The 20,342-nt window shown below is 50.2% G+C and overlaps 1 protein-coding gene across 4 annotated transcripts in view; it reads left to right on the forward strand.

The window, feature by feature from the left end:
• HDLBP (high density lipoprotein binding protein) overlaps positions 1-20,342 on the forward strand; it is a 955,902-nt gene that overhangs the window by 163,153 nt on the left and 772,407 nt on the right. For all 4 annotated transcript variants that reach the window (XM_086944014.1, XM_086944016.1, XM_086944015.1 and 1 more), the window contains exon 4: positions 9,723-9,868. In XM_086944014.1, coding sequence (XP_086800140.1) covers positions 9,723-9,868 — 146 coding nt within the window. The remainder of the gene's footprint in view (positions 1-9,722; positions 9,869-20,342) is intronic.

The following is a 20,342-nucleotide window of genomic DNA, read 5'->3' on the forward strand; positions in this document are numbered from 1 at the left end:
CTTCCTGGTGGGCACCAGGTGGGTTTTTGCAGCAGAGCCTCTGCTGATGGGAGTCCCAATCTTCAAGAGGGTCAAGGCAGGCATGTCCTCTGGGTGTCCCAAGTTTGCTGTCCGCGGGGGTCGCCGGGTTTAGGCAGGAACAGGCTCCAGGATCAACAGGCCGGTAGAGCTGGGGCCAAGTCAGTTGTTGTTGTCCTGTTAGCAGCTGCACGGTGGGTCTTATTCTTGATTTTCTTTCTAAATACTACATTCAGGGGCGTTATCGGTAGGGCAAGGGCAGGGACCAATGGTTCCCTGTCCTTGGGTGAGTACACCCCCTAGCCTGCTCCTTTCCTGTGGGAGGGGGGCAGGAGCGTAGCTGGGATTGGGCAGGACTCCCCCTCTACAAGATGGCCAGAGCCCGGGGTCGTGCTTCACCTCGCCTCCTCCACCTGAGGGGTGGGGTTGGAAACCCCCCGGGCATAGTTTTTCCCGCCAGAGTGGGGACAGAACTGGTTGGGGTCAGTTGCTGGGTACAGCAAATGGTCTGGAGAAGCTTTCAGAGGCGGCATGCCTTTGAAGCTTCCCCAGGCCTCGCCCAGGATGGGCTTTGTTGCAGGCCCAGGAGAGCGGGGGCTCTCCACTCAGGGGTCCAGAAACATGTCTGCTGTGTGGCAGCCTCTGCAGCCCAGACGTGTATTGTAGGTTCGGGTTTTGGAGGGCATCTCTAAGATGCCCTCTGGTGCATCGTACATTAAATCCCACATTGGCATCAGTGCAGGTTTAATGTGCTGAGAAGTGTGGTACCAAACTTGTCAGTCTTCAGTGTAGCCATTATGGTGCTGTGGAGTTTGTGATGACAACCTCCCAGCACCATATACTCTGAATGTCATCACTGCACTCGCAGTGTCCAGGAATGGCCCTGGGTACTGTAGGGGCACAGGGCTCATGCACCTATGCCCACACCACTGGCATAGTGCACCCAGCTAGAGGGGTGACTGAGGTATGCCAGGGCAGTGGGTTTGTGGACATGGCACACAGGGATGTGTGCCATGTCGACTGTTTAGTTCTGCACCAAGGCACTCAGCCTGCAAAGGCAGTGTGTGTGTGTGTTTCAAGGTACAGGGCCTCGAAGGGTGGCACAATAAGTGCTGCAGCCCTTAGGGGTCCTCTCTGGTCACAGTGCCCTGGGTACCTAGGGTACCATTTACAAGGGGCTGACATGTGGCCAGAGATGCCAATTGGGTTTAGGCTTCAGTGCAGTTTTTAGGGAAGGAACATAGGTACCTGATAAGCATGAGCCCCAGGGTACACTCAGTCAAAGAATATTAGCAATTCAGCAAGAAGTGGGGGCATACCATGCAAGAAAGAGGTCACTTTCTCACAAAGTGCCATTTCTAAATCGGGAACTTGAAGATGGATAGTTAAATGCATTTGAACTTAATCTGCTAAAATTAAGACTTTTACATGTCACTTTTACATGTCACCCCAACCCCCCCCCCCCCCCAAGCTCCCTCTACTCGTAAATTAGGAGCTTCCATGAAATCTCTCTGCTCTGGCATTTCACCCTTTCTGCTGTTGCCTGAACAGCAACCCCTCTTCAAATCCCCTATTGCACATAGGTACTTGATAGGTTTGCAGTATGTTTTCTCCTTCACCAGTCATTCCTCAGTGGGACCTTCATCTTGTCCTGATGTTCCTGATGTGTGCTCCTGTTAAGGCCTTGTACAACGTCTCTGGCTCCTTACTATTAAGGTGACCTTTCAGGTGCCAATAACATCTGCCCGGAGGATCAGAGCTTCAGCCTGCTCCACCACATCCCACTAAGGAAGAAGAACCATATCACTGACTGGAACCAAAAAGAGTGTTTTCGTTTACCTAGACTTCACAAATGTTCCAGGTGGACGGCCAACCTTTCGTGGGGTATGTCAGAGCGAAGAATCAATCGTACTTTGGAAATGTGGCTAATCATCCGTGAGGGTATCCAGGCGCTGAGAACCCTGCTGCTAGGGTGGGATCAGTTGAACAGCCAGGTCTGGAGTCCGATGCTCAATTCCAACAGAGGATGTAGATGAGGTCTGGAGATCTGCAGGAGTCTGGAGGGTTGGTGGAAGTTCATGTGGTTGATATATGCTGGTCCTTGGTTGTGTATGGCTTGAATTGACATCTCTTCTGAATGTGGAGCCAATAGAGAATCCTGAGGTTGGGATGGAGGGTGATGTGTATTCCCTTTGGTACTTCGAGGAGGAGTCTAGCTGCTGATTACTGTATGGTCTGCAGACTCTTTAGAAGGTGTGAGGTAATTTCTAGATAGTGTGCTGCCTTAGTCCAACAAGCTGGTGACCAGGGTTTGAGTGATGTTTTGTCTGGTGTTAATGGGGAGCCATTTGAAGATTTATGAAATATTCAAAGAGTGAGGGAGCAGGAATAGGAGACAGTTGATCTAGCTTTTCATGGAGAGCTTTCTGTCTAGGAGGATGCCAATGTTGCGGGCATGTTCTGAGTGGGTGTGGGTCCAAAGTCTGAAGGAAACCAAGCGTCATTCCACAGGGAGGTGCTGTTCCCAAAGGTCAGGAATTCTGTTTAGTCTGTGTTCATTTTTAAGCAGAGGGCTTTCATCCTGTCGGTGATGCTAGTCCTGCATCTGCGGAACTTGGCCATCATGGTGGACACCGACTAGTGAAAAGATGGGCTTGGTGTCGTCTGGGTAGGATATGATGTTTAGTCCTTGGGTTCTGACTATGTTGGCCAAGGTTGTTGTGAAAAGTTGGCCTGGTATATGATGATCACTATTCAAGCACCTTGCACCAGTCCAAACGACCCTTATGGTGATTGGTTGTTAGTCAAACTTACAGACCAGCTATCCTAGGGGTACCATGGACAAAAGCAGTCTTAGGCTAAACTCAAGTGGGCATGTGAAGCCAGCTGTTTTACCATATGCAATCCCTGTAATACCAAATGAAAGGACACCACACAAGTTATATATTATAAAATATATGTATTTATTACTAGAATAGTCCTCTGTACTCTTTGAGGGCAGAAGCACAAGCGTTTAAACAAAGACTTCATATAACATATAAAAGTTGCACAAATATGGATAGGCCCGGGTGGCCCCTAAAACCATATACTAAAATAGTGGTAGAAGAACCAAGTCACGAAAAATGGTAAGGCCTAGGGCCTTGAGAATCGCTGGGGCTACACTGGACTAACAGCAGTTAGGACGTGGGAGGCCCACAGGATGCGGGTGCAGTGTCTAAAGGCACACTCATGCACCAATAGAAGTCAATGGTGCATAGAAGTTAGAAAGTTATAGATTTGGGAGCCTTCCGACTGGACTAGAACTTAACCACTTAAAACTAGGACACTAGAGGTGTAAACCACTACAGGAGCACCGGAGTACTCGTGTTACCTCTCCCACAGGAAGCGGGTGCATAGGTGTCAAAGTGCGTCGGGTTTCTTCATGGAGTTCTATGGAGCCTGGAGGAAAAGATGCTGCAGGCGACCAGGAGAGAAGAGTCCGGTTGGATCCAAGGGTGGATCGAAGACGTAGAGTACCTGAAAGCAGAGGGGACAGAGTCTGGGTCACTAGCCAGTGACCAGGAAGGAACCAGTCGATGTCTGGTTGCGATCAGGTGATGTCGTGAAGCTTGTCTCCGCTGCCACGTGGACCAGGAGGTATCGACGACGACCAGGAGGTGGACACTGACTGTCCCACGAAGGCTCTCGCTGTCGGCGGTGTCGGTTCTCGATTCGGAGTAAATGGGTCTTGGCAAATGCAACCCACGCAGGAATCGAAGATGGCTTCTGGATCAGACCGGCAAGGTCCGATGGGCAGCTCCTTTTCAGGGGAGCAAGGGCCAGTCTGGAACAACCAGACCAGCAGTGAAAATTCATAGGTTTGTCGTCACAGAGGACACTAGCTAACAGGCAATCGACCGGACAGACGGGTCAAGCAGGAAAATGCAAAAGGGCCCCAGGCAGCACTCGTGAGTGTGGAGAGGTGGTCTTCGGTGCAAAAGCTGCTCAGGGCTGGGGCTTCTCAATCCGCAATGCACAGCTTCGAGGGTGCCTCGGGAGCTGCACAGGAAGCACTTCGCTGGCTTTCCAAGATGGCCGGTCCCACTTCTCACGTCGCCTCCACGGGTCTCAGCTTTGCTGTGGCTGTGGATCGGGTTGTTGGAAGTCTGGAAGTCCGGTTCTTGTCGGTCTCTGTCGTTAAAGCTCCGGCGGGAGCAGCAACAAAGAAAACCTTTGAGCGCTGATGGTGCCTGCTTGTGCAGGGTGGTCACTCCTTGACCACAAGGGAGATTTTTCAGTCTTCTACGTCGAGTAGGATGTCGAAGGATCCAGAGCTATGTATCAAAGTTTCAGTCAGGATTATCTAAAGTCTATGGACACAGCTCATACCTTAATTCCAAATCAAGGGGCTGGATTACCTGCTAGGTCCCTCCTATGGGTGGGACCCAGGAAGGGGGTGGTTACACCCCTTTCCCTTTGTCCAGTTTCGCGCCTGAGCTGGGGCTGGAGTGCCCCAGCACCGGTTTGAACTGGGCTATGCATGGGACACCTTGTGTGCCCCAGGCAGTGTCTAGTTTCATTCAGCCCTCCCTTCCCCAATCCAATATCTCCTGTCTTTGGTGGTGTTAGCACCTCCCTGTTACAGGAAACCTTTAGTCCAGTCACCCCCTGCTGGAGTTTCGGTCAGCAGCAGGAGGCCAGACTTGTGTCTGGCAGCAGCAGCATCCATTTTGTGATGCTGAGGTTCTGGTTAGTTTTAACCGCGTTTAAGCAAAGTAACATGTCTTCTCCCTCTAGAAGGGTGGAATGCTACCTCCGTTGCCAGTACTGGTGAGGGGGTAGTATTCCAAAGCATATGACACCTTACACGACATGGTTTGATGAAGCCAACCTAAGTTAGCAAGTAACCGCGAGGATTATAATGCACTTAAGAGTATATGTTATGGCAATATCCCGGACCAGCTAAGGGAGTTGTTCCCAACAGCTGCAGACAGGCTCAGCTCATGCTAGAGCACCATCTCACATAAAACCAAGCACTCTGCCTCCAGGATTGTAAAGGCCTGCCATAGGAGTGACTTCTAGGTGTATATGTGTCCAGATATAGGCTTAAACATATATATAATATAACTAAGCAAGGGGTGATTACACGACCTTGCCCCAGCTGAGTGATCAGCCAGTTGTGTCAGTTTGGATGGCCAGCCAGGGGTGTCAGAAGATATGCTGCAGCCCCTGGTAGGCCTTGGATGCACCTATGCTCTGGGTTCCTCTAGTACACTGTACAGGGGCTCATAAGGTGACCCAATCATAATTGGTGATGTATCCAAAGTACATGGTTGTGAATTTAGAGAGAGAACAGCAGGGCTGTGGGTCTGATTAGCAGGCCCACAGCCACATTAAGTCGAAAACCAGTGAAGCAAATAGTAAAAAGTGGGGTGACCTTAGGAAAGCAGACCCTACTCTCCTACAGTTGTTGAACAGTGTAGGAATGAGTTATGTCTTGAGGAACACTGCAGATGATCTTATGTTTAGAGTTGAAAGGTGGTAAGCAGATTCTCTGGATTCTTCCGGTGAGGAAGGAACTTATCCATTTGAAGGCATCTTCTTCGATACCAATGTGGTGAAGCCTCTTGAGTGTATGGTGGTGTAGTGTTGAACGCTGCTGAGAACTCGGAGGATCAGGGCCAGTTTCTGCCCAGTGAAGGAGGGATATAATGTGGCAGCGATCAGGGTGGGTTTGGTGCTGTAACTGGTTTTCAGTCTGGATTGGGATGTGTGCAGAAGATGGGTGTTCCCAGGTGTTCTATGAGTTGTGGTTGATGGCTGGTTCAAGGACTTTGAAGGGAAAGGGGAGCAGAGAGATGGGTCTGTAGTTCTTGAGTTTCCTGGGGTCAGTGGATGGTTCTTTGAGGTGGTTTGACTTTTGCGTGTTACCTTCTTCTGGTAAGGTGACTCTGGTGATTGATGCGTTGAAGATGATAGTGAGGGAGTTCTGGATAATGTTGCCTCTAAGACTTAGTTTGGTTTGAACAGGGTTCTGTGGAAGCTTCCGAGTGGATGGAGTTCATGATGGCTGTGGTGTTTTGAGTGGTGAGTAGGTGTTCCGGCTTCGCATCTGTTAGACCGAGGAGGCTGAGGGCGTCTGTGGCAGTGGGTTGGGGGTTCAGAGTTTTCGTAGATGGCTGAGAGGGTTGTGGAAGAAGTCTGCCAGGGTGTTGTGTATTTCCTGTGAAGAGAATGTTTTGGTGGCTGAGGGGCTGAAGAACCCTCTTGACTATGCTAAAGAGTTCTTTGCTGTGGTTGAAACTAGCTTTGATGCAGTCGCAAGGGCTCTGCTTTTCGTCTTGTTCAGGAGTTGGTGGTATCGGTTGAGGGATGTCAATGTTTCTCGGGCTGATGGTTTCTTGCTAGGGTACCATTTCCTTTCAAGTCGCTTACAGTCATGTTTAGTGGTTTTGGGGAGGAGTAACGGGGCTCAACGGGGAGACTGTTGGTGCAATCGGTGAATCGGGTGGAAAAGTTATTGACAACCTGTTTTAGGTTGGTTGTGGTATAAGGGAAGAAAGTGTAGAGGGTGATGATTTACTGGCCTTCTGATACCTTGTCCCACCTACTGTGTGTATTGCTGGGTGGCTTGGTGATGGTGCTAGGGGGGTCCTGTAATGGAGAAGCGGACAATGGCATAGTCTGTCAAGATGCGCTCGGTTACATGGCTGTGCTTGACTTAGTCGCTGGCTGAGGAGATGGAGTTGTGTGTCCGGCGATGTGTGTGGGGTTGGTGACTTGGGTGAGGCAGAGGTTGTACATGTTTCGAGTATGTTTGCAGCATTAGTGTTGGGATGTTTGCGGTGGAAGTTGAGGTCTCGTAGGAAGATGTAGTATTTGGCATGCATGACGAGTGGGGTGATGAAATCCAGGATGGGGTTGTAGAAGCTGGGGTGTGATCTTGGAGGTCTTTAGACAAGGGGGCCTCTGATGGTGGTCTTGCCATCTGTTTGGAGTTGAAAGTTGAGGTGTTTTTTGATTGGAGTGGTGTCATCGTCTGTAGTGGCACAGTGGACCATTTCTCTAATGCAGATTCCACCTCCGCCATCAGTCATTGCTGAGCTGATGTGTGGCAACAGGTGCCGGGTTGAGCCAGGTCTTGGAGAAAAATGAAATCGAGGTTGAGAGGAGATGGTGTCCCAGATCTTGGTTGCGTGTTTGCAGAGTGAATGTGCATTGAGCAGGAGACAGTGGAGATGTTTTAAAGTGGTTGTGGTCGGCATGGTGGTGGTTGTCCTGCGTGCAGTTGTTTCGGTGTTGCAGGAGAAGAGGTAGTGCCAGCAGGGAACCGGTCCTACCATTGAATGTGGAGAGGTGCAGCAGCAGCTGTTGTAGTCCGGGGTACTGTGCTCTGATCTCCGTGGTTGTCTATCTGCATTTAGCGGGAGAGCTAGGGTTCCTGGCTCTGGGTGCAGATGGCCTTGCTACTGCTGATGCTGCCGGACAGGGTTTTCGCGGACACACGCTGATACCCCCAAGTACATTACCTATCTACACTGGAGGCTCATTTGTGCCACAAGACCTAGCTCTTCTCATAGTTGACTAAAGATAGTAAAATTGGACTGAGGATATTTGAATACTCGCATAAGTTCATGGGCTTCATGAATGGAGATAGCGTCCAACAACGGGGACTTTTCTCAAATAACACATATTGATGAGCTCTGTTATCCGACAAATGAATTTGGCCATCTTACTTTTGCCCTGAAGAAACCCTTGTGAAGGGTGAAACGTGTTGCCTGTTTGTGTACAAAGGACTCTCTGAAAATAAAGACTTACTTTTAAATTTAATGCGCCTGCTGAACTAACTTTGTTTTGTATGCACTACACTTTGTTGCTCTTGTGTGTTGCCTCTCATCAATCTTTCTCTTGCAGATGGTCTTGCCTCTGACATGCCAGTGGAGCGCGTCCGTGCTGCAGTATCCAAGTAGAACCTGGGTAGAGGGAGAGGCACTGGGAGCCGGTGGGCGGGGCCAGCGAGGGGAGGAAGCAGGAGAGACCAACAGCAGAAAAAACAGCAGGAAAGCAAGCGGAAAAAAACTCCGCAGTCCGAGGCAGCGAAGCAGCAAGGGGTGTGCCATCACGAAGGACCCGCTCAATGGGACTGCACTGAAAAGGCCTTGCAGAATCAGACTTCTCTCAATGGATCTTGCTCTGCATTAACATGTGCTATACATTGGACAGGAAACCACTCACTGGGGCTAAATGTGCTTATTTCACCGGAGCCAAGGCTGCGCTGCGACCATTGTGTCGCAGAGTCCCTGCTCTGGACATGTGCCAGGCAACAATATTGGCTTGCTTCACAAAATACTACTGCCTGGACTGTCCGGTTCATCGGGATGGGCACTTGGCCAGTTCGGTCCTGCAGGATTTTTTGGGTATGAAATGGTTTTCCTAACCCACCTCTGGGGAGGTATTGCTTGGGTATGTATCCCAAGGTATGGAATAAGTGGCTAGAAGTTTCTTATCAAAAGAATAAGTTACTTGCCTTCGGTAACACCGTATCTTGTAGATTATCTAGCCACAGATTACTTACCGACCCCCCCCCCCCCCCCCCCCCCCCCCCCCTTCCTCCCAACTCAGCGAAAGGTTTTCTAAGGACAAGACGTTCCTCTTTCTGGGCCCTAGTTTTCCACATCCATGGTCAATGTTCTTTGTAGCTCCACGCTCCTGGTGTGTAAAGTTGCTGAAAGAAGCGGATGTAAACGTGCTGGGGTGCCGCCTATATAGGCACCATGCATGTCCTATCCAATGCAGACCACCTCATGCGGAGTAAATTGACGCGATCTACCGGCGCACAGAGGTACTGCTCATGGAATATTTCCGCCTACAGTGACCGCTGTGGATAATGCTACGGTTAAGAATCTGCAACTAGGTAGTCCCTACCAGATAAGAGTTTAGTGAAGGTAAGTAGCTTGTTTAGTCTGACTCATGGGGAATTGATTGTTGGGAATCCTCTAGTGCATCCCACCAATCAAATATTCCTAGGACTGGCACTGGAGTGAGTGTCAGCTGAACAGTTTTTGTCAGTTTATCCTATTGCCCTTGGGCGATCTTCTGTGTCCTGAATGTCACCCTAGTTGCATATGAAGTAACCATGAGGTTGGCTCTTATAGCGAAATGAACTGGAGATTGACAAACTAGTGCTCATGCTTTTGCTTTGTATACCGGGTTCATGGCCAAACAATACAGCCAATTATTAATCCTTAACAAATGTTAGGCTCTGTAAGAGGACATCGTGAGTTTGAAACCATCAACTTTAAAATGTCTTGGAAAGATCTTGCTTGTGCAGAGATCATTCTGAAGATGTTTACCAGTGGAAGACCGTGACCGCATTGCTTTTGATTCTCTTTAAGACCCCACCACCTGATAAGTCTTTTTCACTGCATGTCCTTATTTAGAGTCTAGAATGTGTTAACTACTCATATCAAAGTAATTTCCTTTCAATAAGTTTAGGACTATAAGCATTACATTAGTTTACCTGCCTGTGTAGACTGTTGTGTGTCGAACGCTAAGATCATCGCCTAAAATAAACGTTGACTTCTTATTTCCCCGCTACACTGCAACAAACTGCCCTAGGACACCAGTGGTAAATATTTTCTCAGTTAATGCCCAAGAATCTGGCAGCCCAAAAATAGTTGTCACGTTATATGATATTTGATGCTTTTATTTTTTTGCCTTTACAGTTTTAGGCTCCGAAGAGGAAAATGACCCCCCGACCTATAAAGATGCCTTTCCTCCACTCCCCGAGAAGGTTGGCAACGAAGCAGCTCAAGAACCAGCTGGAGCTTGGAGCAAAATCCGACCCATCAAAACTTCAGTTATCACTCAGGTAGGAGGAATAAGGAAGGCACTCTGGGAAGAACAGACTACTTTTGGGGGAGAAGGAAGTCAGTCTTAAGATTTGACGTAGTGAAGAAGCATGGGCTTTCACTACATTGAAGACGTTAGTCTAATTTTATAATGGCATTGAGCTTTGCGGTGTCAGGAAGAAGGTGGTAAACAAGAACTGTAAATTATAGCGACCACAGGTGCACTTGCTTCCACGCCACCATTTGCTACAGCTACGGCACTCCCAGGTGGGTGGTTGTTACTAGTGCGGCTGTTACCAGGACTATGCTGTTCCCTAATGGCACTTGGAGAATGTGTGCATCAGAGTATGCAAAGGAGAAATATGTTCATGTTTGCGCTGTTGGGAAACATTTATATGGTGTAACTGCTGCATTGCAGCTTTAGTTGATTGTAAACGTTTTTAACTCCTTTGCATTGCAACTAAATAACGCACATGGTGCTTCTAGCAAAGGTTATGCATTTTCTTTATAGTAGAGTACACAGGACTGATTCCAACAGTTGAATAATGGTATTCTGTACTATATTTTTTTTCTGGAGAGGGGAGCAGTACAGATCCGTATTCCAACAAGAATACATTTCCATAGTTGAGGAATGGTAGCTAAATGGTTTATGCCAAATTAATGTTGAGGGATGCTGGCTATGTGTATACTATAAATGAGGTATAGTGTGCACAGAGTCCAGTGGATCCCCAGAGGCTTTACAGAAGCTCCGGTAGATAATGCTTGCCTTGTGGTAGTGTGGGCGAGCAGTTAGGCTCATCAGAGAGCAGTGCTAAGCAATTTGTTGTACAGTCTCAAATGATTACACACTCAATTACTAAATCTTGGACCAATCTGTAGCAGTATCAGAAGACCGTGTTAAGCATTTGTTGTACACACTTAGTCAGCAAATGAATTAGAAGACTGAACTTCAGACCAATTGTTTTTGTATAATCTGTACCAGGTAAGGTTCAGTTCTGTAGTATGGGATCTCTGTGTATAGTCCTAATCTAGTGAATAGTCCCGCCCATGTGCGTGGACCCCGGCAATCAAAAATAATCTCTTAGGTTGTCAAAATCATGCAGAAACTGCAAAGACACTTAAGAGAGAATTTAAAGACAAATAATGCAGCCTATATCCACAGGCTACACTGTACAGTACTTCAACTAGAAATTCCACCAAATAATCACCACACCTAATACAGCCAGCCCAGTTTCTACCATAGAGAAACTTGCCTCCACCATCAAAAAGACTCTGGAATGATAGAGAGGAAGGTATGGACAGACAAGCCCCATAGGCTGCCATTATGTGGCTTAAATAGGATACTGTGCCTTTAAGAGAGCCTTCTAGAACTTTCTCCCAGTATCCCAGAATGCATAGCAGGTCCCTCTACTTTAAGTTCTTTTTTCTGGCTCCTGCTTACAGGACCCTGGCATTGAGCTCTCCCTTGTTTCAAGGGTTTATTGGATTTTTTGGCACTTTTGTGTACTAAAAGTGTTTCATTTGTCTTTCTTGGTTTTTTCTTTCTCTCTTGTGTGCTGTTTCAGGCGTTTTAGGGCTCTAAAATGCCTGGCCTTTTTGATAAGTGCCCAGCATGTGGGAGGAAGAAGGCCAAGAGTGATCCCCATGATGTCTGCATCGTCTGCCTCCCTGAGGATCATGTCCCTGAGGACTGTGTCATCTGCCAGCAGTTTACTGCTCGTACTCTGAGGGACAGGATGAAGATCAGGCTTTCTGGGAGGAGAGGCGTCTGCAGGCTGCAGGTGGGTCTGGGCAGTCTAGGAAGGTTCCCTCTGCCTCTGCTGAGGCCTCTGGGGGGCTCCCCAGGGGCAGGAAGTCCAGCAAACGGTCCCGGTCTCCGTCGATTGCATCGACGACTATGTCGAGAGGGATGACGGCGGTGTGCTCCCCTTCTCCCCGGGGCTCCGGGTCGAGACGGCGTGACGGCGAAGATCATGGAGAAGTCGCTGTCGAAGCCACCGTCGACGTCGACGTCAAGGTCTTCCTATCGACGCTGAAGGCGAAGTGACAAGCATCGACGCTCGCTGTCGAGGCGACGCCGTTGAAGCACCGGTCGACGTTGAGGGGCTCCTCGACGTCGAGAGCATCACGACGGAGACGGCGACGCTCGTCGTCTAAGACAGACCGCTCGACGTCGCGGAGGCGGCGTACAACGTCGCGGAAGAGGTCGACGTCGAGGGGTCGGCGTTCGACGTCGAAAGAGGAGGTTGACGAAGCGGCAGTCGACGAGAAAGAGGAGGTCGACGTCGCGGAGGCGGCGTTCGACGCCAGAGTCGCTGAAGCGACGTTCGACGCCAGAAAAGCGACGCTCTGCGTCGAGCAGAAAGCGGTCGGCGTCTGGAAGTCATTCAGCCTCTCTAAAACGGCGCAAGAGGGATTCTAGTCCCAGAAGTCACGCTGCTTCTAGTGGAGGGTGCAAGAGATCGCGATCACCTGCTGAAGGGGCAGGATCTCCGCGCCCTTCGCCTAAGGGGTCACCGGGCTCGGTGTACTCAGAGGTGTACACGCCATCTCGGACTCCAACTCCTCCCCCCTGTTCCGAAGGAGGATCCTCCACCCAAACCTCCACTTCCTTCAGGCGACCCACCACCACCTCCGGTCCCTCCGCATGGGCCTGCTCCGCAGCCGAAGGTTCTTCCGCCGAGGTCCACTTTGCTGCCGTCTTTGCCTGTACCTCCTAAGGGGACCCCTAAACCGAAACCCCGTGAGGAGCCAAGGAAGACCCCGCCACGAAAACCGGTGGAGTGGCCACGTGCTGGCAGGTCTCGCTCTCGCTCTCGGAAGAGGGAGAAATCGCGACACAGATCGTCCACGAGGTTGAGACGCCGCCATAGGAGGCGCGAATCTCGCTCACACACGAGGTCCTCCGGGACCAGGGACTATTCTCCTACCTTGTCGGGGTCACCGGACACGAGGGTGTCCCCGATTGATGACCTGGTGGCGTTCCATGACGTCCTTTTAAGGGGCGCTGCGAAGTTGGGCATATCCTTGACGGTGCCTACTCCGAAAACTTCAGTCATTTTTGAGACATAACATCAAAAACACCTGTCTCGGCCTCTCCTGCCTCTGGTGCCGGGCCTGGAAGAACCGGCTATGGCCCTTTTCTCACCCCTGCGGTGACGAAGGTGGCTCCATCGAGGTTGCTGAAAAAGTACCAGGCTCCCGATTCGGATCCGGCCTTTCTGAGGACGGAACCCCCTCCTGACTCCGTAATTGTGCCGGCGGCCCGCAAGCAACATGCTACCACCCCGTCATCCACGGTTCCCCCGGATAAGGAGTCCAGGTGGATGGATTCGGCGGGGAGGAAAGTCTGTGGTACTTCCGCTACCTCCATGAAAGCTGCGAGTGCCACGGCGCTGTTGGGCCGATACGACCGCGCCCTCTGGGACTCTCTAGAGCGATTTGCAGAGCACTTACCTCGGGAGAAGCGTGAGGACTTCCTGGAAGTGCTGACTGAGGGGATGCTGGTGGCGAACCAGATCATCAGCGCGGCAGCGGACTCTTCCCTGTTGGCTGCTCACGGATTTTGCCACGGAGTCAACCAACGACGCCACGCATGGCTCCGGCTTACGTCCCTGAAACCGGACGCTCAGCAGAGGGTGGCCAACCTACCTTTCTCCGGCGAGACCCTCTTCGGGAAGCATGCGGACGATGAGATGGCCTGCATGAAGGCGGAAGCCGAGACGCTCACGGCCGTGGGCCTGGAGAAGCCTAAAGAGACCAAGAAGACGTACCGCCCTTTCCAACGGCGGTTCGGTGGGCAAGGCCGAGGACGAGGCCAGGCTTCGGGACAATCGCAACATCACCAACAGTTCCGTAAGCCATTCCAGAAGCGCCAGAAGGGCAGAGGAGGCCAGCAGTCGGCTCCGGCGCCCAAGGGCCAGGCTGGGTCTAGGCCCTAGGAACCTACTTCCCCCGGATCTGTTACCCACTCCGGTAGGGGGAAGCATTCAATTTTTTCTGGCAGAGTGGAGAAAAATTACTCAGGACAAGTGGGTGCTGAATATTGTTTGCAATGGATACAGTCTTCGGTTCACCAGCCCGCCTCCAGCTATTCCACCGGTCAGCTCGCAGTTTCAGCTGCGCGAGCTTCAGGCGGAAGCGGATATTCTGTTGAAGAAAAGGGCGATAGAAGGCGTACCTCTGTCTCAGAGAGGAAGAGGTCTGTACTCCCGGTTCTTTCTGGTTCGCAAGAAGGACAAGAACAAGTTCAGGCCCATTCTGGACTTGCGGCAGGCAAACAAATGGATTCGCAGGGAAAAGTTTCACATGCTGTCGTTGCATCAGATTTATCCTCAGTTGCAACAGGGAGACTGGCTTTGTGCTATAGACCTACAGGATGCTTACTTCCATGTGCCCATTGCACACAAACACGGTTCCAAGTCGGCACCAATCACTATCAGTACACAGTACTCCCATTCGGACTGAAGTCTGCGCCAAGAACATTCTCGAAGTGCATGGCGGTGGTAGCAGCACACCTGAGGAAGAACAAGGTGTTCGTCTACCCGTACCTGGACGATTGGTTGATCAAGGCATCCTCCTTCTCGGAAGCGCGAGCACACTTCCAGAAGACGTGCGCTCTTTTGAACAAGCTGGGGCTGCATATCAACATGGCCAAGTCTGTCCCGACTCCGGTCCAATGCATACAGTACTTGGGAGCCTCCATCAATACGCTGTCAGCAAGCGTGTCTCCTTCGGAAGAGCGACGATTATCTCTCCTTCGGTAGGCTCAGGCTCTTATGACAACTCCATCTACAACAGTGAGGACAGTGTCTTCTCTACTGGGATCGATGGCCTCTTGTATCTTCCTGACGCCACACGCACGGCTGCACATGAGACCGCTGCAGGAGTGCTTGGAGGACCAGTGGGATCAGAGGAAAGGATCTTGGGACGACAAGATTCGACTGTCGCTGCATGCTCTTCAGTCTCTGAAGTGGTGGTGTTCGGCAGAGAATCTCCTCAGAGGGGTTCCCTTTCACAAGGACATTCCCACGCAGACTGTCGTGACGGATGCATCTCTCCTGGGATGGGGAGCGCATTCTGGGACTCTACAGATTCAAGGAACGTGGTCGCCGATGGAGGCCACGTATCACATCAATTTCCTGGAACTCAGAGCTGTTCACTTGGCGCTGAAGGCCTTTCTGCCGTCCTTCCAGACCAACTCTCTGCTTGTACAGACGGACAATACCACCACGATATATTACCTCAACAAGCAGGGTGGCTCGAGATCACGCACTCTGTCACAGGAGGCGCAGGCGATCTGGCACTGGCTCCTAGCCAGAGGACTGACGATAACGGCCACCCATCTACCAGGTGTGCAGAATGTTCAGGCAGACTCACTGAGCAGGCTGGTTCAGGAAAATCACGAATGGGTCATAAACGACGAAGTACTAGAAGAAGTCTTCGCAACGTGGGGAACTCCAGACGTAGATTTGTTCGCCACCGCCGAAAACGGCAAGTGCAGAGACTTCGCCTCCAGGTACTTCCAGCAAGGGACGCTGGGGAATGCGTTATGGATAGACTGGACGAACAGCTTTCTGTACGCCTTTCCTCCCATTCCCCTGATTCCGGCGGTGCTCATCAAGCTGGCCCGGTCCAGGGCTCAGATGATACTCATTGCTCCGGAGTGGCCCAGGCAGTGGTGGTTCACGAACCTACTTCACCGGTCTCTCCTTCCTCACATTCGGTTGCTGTGCAGGCCGGACCTTCTCACGAAGTTCGGGGGACGGATGTTACACCCCAACCTCTCGTCTTTTAGTTTGGCGGCATGGCTCTTGAGATAGTGCAATATGGCCATCTGAATCTGCCCGATGATTGCATGGACATACTGAAGGAGTCTAAGAGACCTTCCACTCGGACTTCATATGCTTACAAGGGGAAGAGGTTTTGTATCTGGTGCCAGTCTAAGAACCATGACCCTACGACCTGTAAGGAAGATGTCATCCTTCCTTACCTTTTACATTTGGCGCAGTCTGGCCTTAATGTTCATTCTATTAAGGATCATCTTGCTGCATTGACTGCCTACAGGAAATGCCCTTCACAGACTTCCTTTTTTCAGATCCCTGTGATCAAAGACTTTCTGGAAGGATTGAGGAAAGTATTCCCTCCTGTCAGGCTTCCTTCGCCTTCATGGGAATTGAATGTGGTGCTCTCCAGATTGATGAAGGAGCCTTTTGAACCTATCCATAAGGCTTCGTTGCAGCACCTGTCCTGGAAGGCGGCGTTCCTCGTGGCCATTACATCGGCCCGCAGGGTGAGTGAAATTCAGGCGTTGTGTTGTACTGAACCTTATACTGTGTTTCATGCTGCTAAGGTTGTTATGCGTACTCACCCGAAATTTCTTCCCAAGGTTATTTCTGATTTTCATGTCAACCAGACCATAACTTTTCCTACGTTTTTTCAGAACCCTTCATCCCCAGCGGAGAGGTCTCTTCCATTCCCTGGATGTTAGGAGGGTGTTGAAATTTTATCTGGATAAAACCAAAGATATTCGTAGGTCTGACCTGTTGTTCATCAATTACGGATCGGTCAGGACAGGTCTTGCGACCTCTAAACAGTCCATCTCTAGGTGGATTGTGTCCTGCATACAATTATGTTACCAAAAGGCTAATAAGACCTTAGGAGGTAAGCCTAAGGCTCATTCCACCAGGGGCAAAGCAGCCACGATGGCTCTGCTCCGTAACGTGCCGATTGCTGAAATCTGCAAGGCAGCCACTTGGAAGTCGGTCCATACCTTTGCTAAGCATTACTGTCTGGACTCTGATGCCAGAGCAGATGCTCAGGTGGGGCAGGCTTCGCTGCGGAACTTGTTCGCACAGTAGTGGCGTTATTTTCTTTCTCCACCGCCGCTTTGGTGTGGGGATGGGCTTGCCATTCTATTCACCAGATTATGACTATACACAGAGATCCCCTACTACAGAAGGAGTGGTTTCTGTCCTGTAACTCCAGTTCTGTAGTAGGGGTATCTCTGTTATAGTCATAAGCGCCCGCCCTCCTCCCCGGTGGAGATATGTATTCATGCACGTAATGCTACAGGTCTGGCGTGCTACGCCTGTCAAAGAACTGAAAGTAGAGGAACCTGTTATGCATTCTGGGATACTGGGAGAAAGTTCTAGAAGGCTCTCTTAAAGGCACAGTATCCTATTTAAGCCACATAATGGCAGCCTATGGGGCTTGTCTGTCCATGCCTTCCTCTATCATTCCAGAGTCTTTTTGATGGTGGAGGCAAGTTTCTCTATGGAAGAAACTGGGCTGGCTGTATTAGGTGTGGTGATTATTTGGTGGAATTTCTAGTTGAAGTACTGGACAGTGTAGCCTGTGGATATAGGCTGCATTATTTGTCTTTAAATTCTCTCTTGTGTCTTTGCAGTTTCTGCATGATTTTGACAACTTAAGAGATTATTTTTGATTGCCGGGGTCCACGCACATGGGCGGGACTATTCACTAGATTATGACTAACAGATACCCCTACTACAGAACTGGAGTTACAGGACAGAAACTACTCCATATGTGACAAAAATGCACCACCAATGGCACTGGGGCGGCCTGGATCAGAGGTCAAACTCTGGATCTGGTGCCTGTGGAAAAAGGGGGCAATCAAAGTGGTACTACTTACAGGTAAGTAGAACAGTTTGGTAACCCTGGCTCCGGGGATTAAGGTAGGAACAAGGCACCACCAAATTTGCACCCTCAGCAGCACAGGGGTGGCTGGGTGCAGAGTGCCAATACAGCGTTGAGCGCCCGTTGCAAACAAATGGAGAATCTTGAAATCAGAGAGGCTGCAGGCACGGGCCAGGAGGCTGGATAAAAGAAACCTAAAGCTGCACAGGTAAGTTTGGATGTGCTAGAGCATAGAGACAGCCGGTTGATCTCCCCAAGGCCCAGGGGCTCCAACTGAGGGGTGACCTTTGGCTCAGAAGCCAGATTCTCTCACAATAAGTGAGCTATAGAGGGAAAAATGATCAGGGCTATCTATTTTTTTCAAAAAACAACCTTTGAATTATAAGTCACTGTGTTGTAAACTAATACCCTCCACTTAAACAGGTGTATATAAAACACAAATTTGTGAAATTGAGATCGCTCCTCACGGAAAGAAGCCCAAACAAAAATTTGTCACTGTGAGATGTTAGCCTGGCATATGATGTCTACTAGTTGTAGTGGGCACCTTGCACCAGTCTAATCGCCCCTTATTGATGGTGTTTGTAAAGTCAACCTTATAGACAAGCTATCCTACTGGAAGCATGGACCAGCAGTCATCAGGCTAAGACTTCAGAGAGCATGTGAAGCAAGTTGTTTTACCAATTATAATCCCATGAATACCAAATGAAAGGACACCACACAAGGTATATATCAAATCTATATGTATTTATTCTAAACACAACCCCTCTGCACTCTTAAGGAGGTCAGATGTAAAAGCACAATACAAGTTACTCAATTAGCATACGATAAGTTGCACAGTATATGTTTTGCCCTAGGGGCCTCACAAACCATGTACTAAAATAGTGGTATAAGACCCACGACTGGAATAGAAAGTATGCCTAGGGAATCGCTGGGGCTACTCTAAACAACCAAAGGTTAGGAAGCAGGAGGCCCACTGGAGACGCGTGCAGTGTCTATACACAGCCGCGAGTTACCATTGACTTTCTATGGGAAACAAAGAAGTTACAAAGTTACTGTTTAAGGGCACTTCCGGATGGACTACGACACAACCCCTTTATACTAGGACACTTCGAGAGTCCAGACCCACGGGAGCACCGGAGTACTCGTGTTACCTCACCCAGGGAAGTCGGGTGCATAGGTGCCTTTTGGTGTCTGGTTTCGTTGTCTTTTTCAATGGAGATCTATAAAGAAGTACTGCAGGTGACCAGAGGAGAAGTGTCCGGGTGGATCGAAGATCTAAAGAACCTGAAAGCAGACGGGACAGAGTCTAGGTCACTATCCAGTTACCAGGAAGGACCAGGCGATGTCGCGATGATCTCCGGTGAAGAGGTGAAGCTTGTCTCTGCAGCCACGAGGTCCAGGAGGTGTCGATGATGACCAGGTGCTGGATTCGAGCTGTACCACGAAGGATCTAGTTTACTGCGATGTCAATATCCGGATTGGACCCAACAAGCCTTGGCAAACGCAATCCACGCAGGAGATGAAGATTGGCTTCGGTGCAGACCAGCAAGGTCTGTGGCGCTTCTCCTTTGTAGGGAAGCTGGAGCAACCAGTAAAGCAAGTTAGATTCAAGATGGGAGTCCTCCGGGGGCTCACTAGCCAATGGGCTAGGAACCGGGAAGACTCGAGCTGAAATGCAAGAGCGGGCCCCACGGGACACTCGTGGAGGGCTGAGCTTCGGTGCAAATGGTGCTCTGGGGCTTCTCGTACCCAAATGCACGACTGCACAACTGCGAGTTACCTCGGGAGTCGATGCAGTTAGCAAAATGCAGTATGTCCCGGAGTTCCGGCCCCACATCTCTCGTGTCCGCCACAGGTCTCCGCTTAGTTTAGCAGGGTCTGAAGTCTGGAAGTCCGTGTCCTGAGTCGCAGAGTCTTCGAGTTCCGGCGGGAGCCTCGACAATGCAGACCGTCCAGTTACTGGTGGTGCCTGTTTGCACAGGGTTGCCACTCCTTGACCACAAGGGAGATGTCTTCTGTCTTCTAGTCGAAATGGAACGTCAAAGGTCCAGGATATGTCTTTCAAAGATTCGTCCAGGGTAATCTAAAGTCCTAGGGACACAGCTCCTATAATTATTCTCAGTTTAGGGGTTTGACTACCTGGCAGGTCCCTCCTATGCGTGGACCTGAGAAGGGGGTGGTTACACCACTTTCCCTTTGTCCAGTTTCGCGCCAGAGTGGGGCTTGAGTGCCCCAGTAACTGGTTTGAACCGGGCTATGCATGGAGCACCTTGTGTGCCCCAGGCAGTGTCTGAAATGCATTCACTGAATGCAGCCCTCACTGCCCCAATACACATCAGCCTGTCTGGGGAGGTGCCAGCACCTCCTTGGACAGGAAACCTATTGTCCAGGCCTCCCCTGCCGGAGTTTTGTCCAGCATTAGGAGGGCAGACTTGTGTCTGTGCCAGCAGCATCCATTTTGTGATGCTGCGGCTCTGTTTAACTTTAACCGAGTTTACCAGTAACTACAGGTCTTCTCCCTCTAGAAGGGTGGAATGCTACCCCCGCTGCCAGGACTGGCGGGGTTGGGGTGTGGGATAGTATTCCAAAGCGTTAAACACCTTAGACGACATGTTTTGAAAAAGCCAAACCAAAGTTAGCATTAACCACGAGGATTATAATGCACTTAAGAGTATATGGTATGGCTATATCATAGAACAGCTATAAGGAGATGGTTCCGAAAGCTGCAGAGGGGCTCAGCTCGTGCTAGGGCACCCTCTCACATAAAACCAAGCACTCTGCCGCCAGGATTGTCGAGGCCTACCATAGGAGTGGCTTATAGGTTACTATGTGTCT

This window comes from Lissotriton vulgaris, chromosome 11, assembly GCF_964263255.1.
Source record: "Lissotriton vulgaris chromosome 11, aLisVul1.2, whole genome shotgun sequence".
Taxonomy (NCBI): Eukaryota; Metazoa; Chordata; class Amphibia; order Caudata; family Salamandridae; genus Lissotriton; species Lissotriton vulgaris.